This window comes from Anabrus simplex, chromosome 2 (genome assembly GCF_040414725.1).
Source record: "Anabrus simplex isolate iqAnaSimp1 chromosome 2, ASM4041472v1, whole genome shotgun sequence".
NCBI lineage: Eukaryota > Metazoa > Arthropoda > Insecta > Orthoptera > Tettigoniidae > Anabrus > Anabrus simplex.
Genome location: NC_090266.1, coordinates 537,065,650 through 537,074,212, shown reverse-complemented (window position 1 = coordinate 537,074,212; position 8,563 = coordinate 537,065,650). Strand labels below are relative to the sequence as shown.

At 37.9% G+C, this 8,563-nt stretch overlaps 1 protein-coding gene across 1 annotated transcript; it reads left to right on the top strand.

Annotated features, from left to right (window-relative positions):
* The first annotated feature begins 1,805 nt into the window (after positions 1-1,805).
* LOC137498470 (myb/SANT-like DNA-binding domain-containing protein 3) lies at positions 1,806-7,859 on the top strand. Its single transcript, XM_068226006.1, has 5 exons — positions 1,806-2,205; positions 2,310-2,374; positions 2,487-2,588; positions 7,438-7,488; positions 7,579-7,859. Exons 1-5 carry the CDS (start codon positions 1,806-1,808, stop codon positions 7,789-7,791), a joined length of 831 nt encoding a protein of 276 aa, XP_068082107.1. The 3' UTR covers positions 7,792-7,859.
* The last annotated feature ends 704 nt before the right edge of the window (positions 7,860-8,563 follow it).

The window sequence follows — 8,563 nt, the reverse complement described above, 5'->3', positions numbered from 1 at the left end:
TTCCCAACAGCTCTTAAAGAGAACCAGATTAGGGCCTAATTCTAGAAAGTATGTATGAACATTATTTCGATTTGGAAATGGCATGTGGCCTCCGGAGAGGCCTGGTGCAGGCCTTTTAATCTGATGCCATATAGGCGACCTGCGTGTCTGTGAGGATGGTGCCCTACCTGTGATTAATTCTAATGCTGAAGACAGCACACACACTCAAGCCCCTGAGCCATCAGAATTAACCAATTAAGGTTAAAATCTCCGACCTGGCCAGGAATCGAACCCAGGACCCTCCGGACCAAAGACCAGCATGCTAACCCATTTAGCCATGGAGCCGGACAGATTTGGAAATGATACGTGGAGAAAAAGCTGGACAGAGACCTCTAATCCCTTGAAATGACTTAAGAATATCCGATAACACACTTCAATTTTCTTTCAAGAGGCATCAATTTCCAATTCGCTTGGCATTTTGTATCACAATCAATAAACCTCAAGGATCATTAAGGTGTCTATTTACCTCAGGCAGTTTTCAGCCATGGCAAGTTAAATGTTACAATGTTTAGAGTGCAATATTTTAAAAGTTGCAGTAATACCAAAAGATAATTGCACTGAGCAAATGGCTGTGTGATTTGCATCACATAACCATCAGCTTGCATTTGGACATAGTGGGTTCAAGCACCACTGTTGGCAGCCCTGAAGATGGTTTTCCATCTTTCCCATTTTCACACAAGGCAAATGCAGAGGCTGTACCTTAATGAAGGCCATGGTTGCTTCCGTCCCACTTCTAGCCATTTCCTATCCAATCGTCACTGTAAGACCTATCTGTGTTGGTGTGATGTAAAGAAAACTGAAAAAAAGGAATGTCATATATATATATAAGGAAAAGTTTTCAATAAGAATTTACCCCATTGACAGTCATGTTTTGATGGGTTTCAGCTAGTTAATACTTATTTCGTTAGGAAAGTATAAATGAGTCATGATAACTTTTCTATGGAGGAATATTATTGTTTGTTTAAAAATACCGTATAATTCCGAATACCACCTGCACTTTTTTCCCCAAAATATTGGTTCTAAATCTTGGGTGCGGGTCGTATTCAAGCTGTTCATTCTTGTAAATATTTACTACGTTTACATGGAGTATTGAAATAGATTTGAATACAGTTACCGTACTCAATATACCACATGTAAACGGGCATTCAGGCCTTATTGTGTTTTAGTTCCATTCTAGAAAACAAGATCGATTTTTTCTCAGTGAGATTACAGTGGCATGCAAACGTGAAATCTAAGGTAATGAAATACGGTAAATCAAAGAATATTGGTAAATATGTGGTAAATATGAAAGCCGCTGCTGCGGATGCTCGATCATCATTTGTTTCACAAGTGTTGCAGGCATGCTGGGTGCGCGAATAGCTGATCTCGCGGGATATCGTACTTTGCGAGAGTCGAGACTGTTGGTTACGGAAGTCTACCTCGCTCACATTCAAGCTCCGCATCTGTCCTGTGAAAGTGCTATCTCGATAGTAAGTGATGGATTCAAAACGGCGTCTGCGGTCATTAACTGTGCGTGAGAAACTTAGGCCCGGTTTCATCAACACATGTTAAATATATACTAACAAGTTGTTAGTTAATACCGAGTTAAAAATTTAACATCTTGTTAGGTTTCTTGCGTTTCATCAAACTTTTCCTGTGAAATGTTAACTAATCGCCTGTTAACTCCACTAACATTGCGAAGTGGTGTGGATCACGGAGGCAGTGGTACGAACATGCTGTTTTACAGCGCGCTCCGATGCGCTTTTGTTTGAGTACAGCTGTTAAATATGGCGAGTGAAGCAAAGAGGAATCGAAGTTCCAATTTCTCTTCCTTCGAAAAGGAGTTACTAATTGAGTTAGTAAGTAAAAATAGGGAAGTTATTGAGTGCAAACGCACAGATGGCTTAAGAATAAGAGAAAAGGACGAGGCGTGGGAGAAAGTCCGGGAGGGTTTCAATTCTAATCCCAATGTAACCTCCCGGACTGCAAAACAACTTCGCCAGTTTTACATCAATATTAAAAGGCTGGCGAAGAAGGCAAAGGGAGAAGAACGGTTGGAGAGATTCAAAACAGGAGGTGGCCCCTACACTCCAACTGCAACCAAAATAGACGAAAGGGTTCTATCCTTGATAGAAGACCAGATAGAGCCCTGCAGTAACGTGTACGACTGTGATGCGGTTTACTACGGTATGTATTGCTTTTATTCATGGAGGACCTCAATAAAAGAGTATGTTACATGTTAATATAAATCAGATGGTAAATGTTAAACACATTTTTGTGTACTGTTGTAGGAGATGCCGAGATAGTGGAAGTTGTGGATGAGGATGAGGATCTTTCAGTTGTGGCAGCTGTACAGGTAATTATAAATTATATCAAATATTATTTTCCATGAACCGTACGTATACGGTACCTTAAAGTGATTGAATGTTAATACATTATACTGAACAAGATGTGCATTGTTCTGTTAGCAGAATGAACCAAGTTTGGTTGCGAGTACACCACCCAAGGCCACTACACACCTTGAGAGCACCAGACTGGATATAATTTCACCACAGGCCACTCCAAAAACTGTAAGTCCATATTTCTTTCTAATGAACTTGAATATGAGGTAATGTTTCGACTAGGCCTTTACTGTAGAATGTGGTTAACGTTTAACTTACGATGATGTGCCATCCAGGGCTGAGCTTAACCTAGACAAGAGGAGACAATTACTTCTTGCAGCATAGCACATGGGGAGACTTTGTGACTGAAGTCTACTGAAATAAATAAGTAAACTAGCATAGTGTCCTCCAACTTATAAAAAGCTCATCACTACTTACTACTACTTCTTTCAGAGGGACAAAATAATGTATTTGTTTGACTCTAAATACAGCTGACCACAAGGGTCCAGAATACCAACAGAATAGAATTTGTTGTGAAAATCTGATATAAGTTTAGGCCTAGGTAACTTTGTCAATTCTAACTATGTGAAGCATTCAAAACAGTTTAAAAATACAATCTGTGATGCAAACTGTTGGAGGACACTATGCTAGTTTACTTATTTATTTCAGTAGACTTCAGTCACAAAGTCTCCCCATATGCTATGCTGCAGGAAGTAAGCTGGAATATCTGGAATCTTTGAATATGAGGAAATGTTTTAACTATGTGCTTAGGCAAACTTGAAGTCAGATTATGCAGGTAGTGCAGTTGAATTTACTGGAATAGCCAGTCTGAAACAAGTGTGGAAATATATAGCTTACTTCCAAACTTGCTTGTTGAGGTTTATCGTGTAAAAGTGTCATTACATTTATTATCTGAGACTGGATGATGTTTTCGAGGGTCGAGTCTCTCCTACGCTCTCATTAACTTGGTGAGAACAGTAACTTGATAACAGGGTATAAGCAATAGGGTAGGCGAACATAGTTCAGTCACTTGCTTTACCTTTAATAGTGCACTGGTGAAAATTAAAACTTGTTTTGAAAGTATAGATAATTTTATGATTTATTACTGCCATAATTTTCATAAAACTTTTCAGACCACATGTACATGTAGCTCGTTGTTTGCTAGGGTCGCACTTAGTTGGTAGGAACTAATATTTTGAGGAAATGTGTGCACAGGTTGTGAGGTGAATAGAATTTTTCAACATTGTTTTCTGTATAGCATAAGTTGTATGTTGAGCAAAACATGGCAAAAAAGGGTTACACTTTGTGTAGATGTGTGTGTATTAATTGGTTCTTAGTGTGCTGGTGTTGTTATTGACATCTGTCTGAATTGAATTCTGGGAGTCATGCAATGGCTGAAATGGCCGCTGATACCATAGGTACAGATTGTCACACAATGTATGATAAGTTGTGAAAGTAATTATATTTCTTGGCATCGCTTTCCTGCCAGTCATTCAAGATTTGCTGGGGTTCATTTTGTTAGGTAGAATTTATGCCCCCAGACCCCTTTGCTTGTCCTGCTCCTATCTTCTTTATAACAAATGATGATGTGCCAGCAGCGCCATGTTCGATCTGTGATCTATCTTCCACATAACACTATCAGAATCGTTACCAACATTTCTAGACGAATGGTGGTAAATTAGACAGACAAACAAAGTCTAAACCCTGATGCCTTGCTTCACTGTGCTTATATGCTGTGAAGAAACCAATAGTGAAAAATTATCTTCACGTCGCAACCTGTACCAAACAGGTGGTAGCATTGTGTGCTGACCTTAGTAAGCTGCTAATAAAAACTTTAAAACTTTCCAGTGTACCGAACACAGACTAGAAAACTTGTAACTTTATACTCAAATGAACACCGTATAGCAGCAGCATACATTTCTATAAGTCTTGGTTTGTGTAATAATTCTACATTTAAAGGAAACAAATACAAAACACATGTTTCATATAAATTCTGAAAGTAGGAACGAGGCAGGGACATCATCTAGGACAAGGTGAATGATTAAGGCTTAACCTGTTGCAATGTACTATCTGCGCACTTTTTAGCGATAGATTTGGGTACAGGTTTGAGGAGTAAGGTGAGAGCGCTTCCGGTTCCGTTAGTACTGCCAACTTAATGGAAATTAAATCTGAATTGAATCGATAATATGATCGATCGATATGAATTTTCTAAACCTTTGTTATTTTAAGCCAACAACTGTGTCACACACACATTATATAACATTTCTCGATGCGAATCTTATTCCTAGAGTGAATTTGATAGTTTGGCTTTGCTGTGTAAATAACAACAGTACTAGTACGTAAAGTGTACGCCAGACGTCGCACAGCGATGCATAAGCGATTCATAGTTTGTGTTTCAAAGATTGCCAGTACGAATCTCGAAGATTGCCGAGGTCGACCGCTTCAGCACTAGGGTGTAAATCTGTCGCTAAAAAGTGCGCAGATAGTACTTTTTATTTCAAAGATTCAGCATATTTTAGTTCTGACTGAAAATCACTATGACTGTAATTGAATTGAAAAGTTTTCCAAATTGTTACACATGTAATCAGAACAAATTTAAGATTCCCCAAACACATAAAACTATAAAATCAGACTGATAAAACCTAAAGATGGGGAATGGAAAATTATACAAATACAAGGCTTATGAAATTGCTAGGGTAATACCTAGTTTAGAAAAACAAATCAAATAATTCACTGGTTGGCTATGAAATGTTCCTATCTCTTCCATCGTCTGATCAATGGACAGTCCTTTTCATTTCTCTTACTCATCTAAGTGATTCCTCTAGTATGTAACAAATAATGGTGAATTAACATGGCAGCTATCTTGTGTGGCATTTCTTTAACTAACTTACTACTAACTACCCTATTTACACACAATATTAAAATTAACAACACTTTTTTGACAAGGCCACTTCACATAATTTAGGAGTCAAGCTTGCCAAGTCAATCAAAATTATTCAAAATTCTGAACTGGAAAACTTTTAAAAATATCAGATTTCACTCTCATCATCACAGCCTGCTCATTGTTCGATATGTAGCAACATTAAGTAGCTCTTCTATTTTCAGAATTTTTTCCTCTTTACTTTCCTGTTTATTTAAACAATTTTTACAAAGAAATAGAGACTGATATCATCACTCAACACAAAATAAATTTTACAAATAGAAAAGCAAATAATTGTTTATAAGCTTCATAGGAAGAGAGTCGCTTCTTTGCGTGTTTTTGGTCACTTTTCATACATTGTAGGCCTACTCCTTTTTTTCTGGTATTTTTATAACAAAATTATATATTTTCATGAATGGTTTTCTTTGTTGTTCTCCAGTGAAAACTGCCTTCTGACACACTTATTTACTTACATAATACTTCAAAAAATGTGAAAACTTGTGGATTTCCTCCACGTACTCTTTTTTTCCGCTGCGTCAGTCGCATCCAATTATGAAGAGAATCTAGGGACAATGCTCATCACCTGAAGTCTCTATCGCAACTTAGCACAAATACCTGAAATGCCAGCTTGCACTCATCTTCAGTGAAGATGTAAAAAGGCTCACTTTCGAATTGCTCCTTCTTTACCCCAATGGCACAAAAATAAATTGGAAGAAAAAAATTACAGTGAGCTAGACATTGTCATTTTGCTTCCAACAACTATCCGTTCACAATCATTAGTTCCACTTGTTTATTTCTTTCTCAGTTTCAAATGAAATTTGAATAGGTGCAATAATATTGTAACTATTTAATCATAGACGATAACATCATGACTACAATCATGCTACAAACTGTAGGCATACTTTAGTGGGATCCACTGAGCCCTCTTTTACTGAACATTGAGACCTAGGATATGGATAACCGCAAAGTACAAACTACGAATTGAGACACACGATTATTCATTTTGCGGGGCATGGATTCCCACTTCACAGTGTGTATAAATAAGAAATTCCACGCTCCAACCTCAGACTGCAAGTTTGAATGGTGTGCGGGACCATGTGATAAACACCGTTCTCCAGTATGTAAAAAAAAAAAAAAAAAAAAAAAAAAAAAGACTATTTAAATACAGCAAATTTGCAGTGAATGACAGTTTAAAAATTGTAATAATTGTAAGAATATTTCACATGTACATTGTGCGCTTTTCTGTTTAATAATAAAATAACAAATTTCTCACCAAGCAAGTGGTTGTGCGATTAGGGTCGCGCAGCTGTGAGCGTGTGAGATAGTGGGTTCGAACCCCACTGTCGGCAGCCCTGAAAATAGTTTTCCGTGGTTTCCCATTTTCACACCAGGCAAATGCTGGTAAAACCTTAATTAAAGCCATGGACACTTCCTTCTCACTGCTAGCCCTTTCCTATCCCATTATCGCCATAAGACCTATCGTGTCAGTTTAACGGTAAGCAAATTGGAAAAAAGGAATACCCTCAAGTTTTCCCCTTTACACATTAACATATAAAAATAAACCTAAAGCTGAAAATATATACATACAAAATCAAGCACTATGACTTACTACTACTTGTAGTAATTGTATAGGCAACAGTGAACAATAATAACAGCAACATACACAGTTTTCAGGGATTGCTCTGACATGTGGTATTGTGATTCAGATCACTTTCCTTATATTGTGTCTTTTTAGCCACACACTGATTTTAACTTTAATATAATCCTACTGTTCACTTTTCAAAACGCACGTCTTTCGCACAAGACTCGTCTACACCTTGAAACCAGGTCGTATACTGCAGCAGTTCAACGACACATACAGGATATCAGCTGAGACAACTAGTAACTGTTCGTAGACGATAGCCACTTGTCAACACGATAGTAGATTCACAATAGGCACTGGACAAAGAACTCTTACCATTGAACTGGCCTGCAACTAACATACGCTTGTACGGCCATCCACCTTCCCCATCCCATTTATCATGACCTTACACAATATAGTCACCAGTGTCAGAGGTGTTCATTTACCTGTTTTCAGCAATTTCTACTTCTCTTACAATTTTTTTTTTTTCTTTTCAGACCAAAGATAAAACCTGCGCAGAAACAAAGCAGTCAACTCGCTCAAACAAGGTCAGTATCTCATTAGCTATTTCACACTGAGAAAGTCAAAAACATTATTGCAGATGTTTTAAGATTTTCCTTCGTCATCTTTGTTCACAGGCCAGTCTTTGTCGGAACAACATTGCTGCACTTGCCGAGAGCAGGACATCTCTCTGCGAAAGAGAAATGAAGTTGATAGAGGAGAAATATAAGCAGGAGATACAGCTTATTGAAATGAGAAAAGAAACCGAGAGGTTGCAACAGGAAGCTTTAAAGGAAAAGCTTCTCTATTTAAAGGAAAAAAGACGGCGAATTGCCAAAGATTGTGATTAATATTGTAAATAACCATTATGTATTCTTATTTATGTTTTTTTATTTTTAAAATAAAAGTTTCATGTGCAGTACTTACAAGCAAAGTGTTGTTGAGCAATTGAATTCCTATACGCTACTGCTGTGTGTTCATTATCAGCTTCAATGGGATGATTTTCCATCCTTTCATTCCTATTTCCCCTTTGCCTTATGTATTGGTATAATGGTAAGTCATCTGGAGGAAGTTCATCTCTAGTCAGCACTGCGATGTTGTGCAACACAGCTGTCGCTACAATAATGGTTAAGGCTGACTGGCATTTGATTCGTAATCCCAGGCTGAGAACAGGAAATCTTCTTTTCCAGACCCCTATCATCCTTTCCACGCAGTTCCGTGTCCTGATATGCGCTATGTTGTAGCGGTTTTGAGGTCTTCCTTCAGGATGTAAGTATGGAGTTAACAGATACTTTCTTAGTGGGTATCCACTATCACCTAACAAAATCCCTTCATTAATTGTCCCCATTTCGAACTGTGCTCTGATGTGGGAGTTATTAAATATTGTACTGTCATGTACAGAACCAGGCCACCTAGCAACTATATCCCTGATTTGGAGGTTAGGGTCACTTATCACCTGAACATTAACAGAGAAATATCCCTTCCGATTACGATATATTTCGGCCCTATTGCCTCCAGGTGATTGGATTCTTACATGTGTGCAATCTATTGCACCTAGAACACCAGGAAAACGACTTGCTTCATAGAAGTCGCGGATAATTTGCTGACGTTCTTCTACTGAAG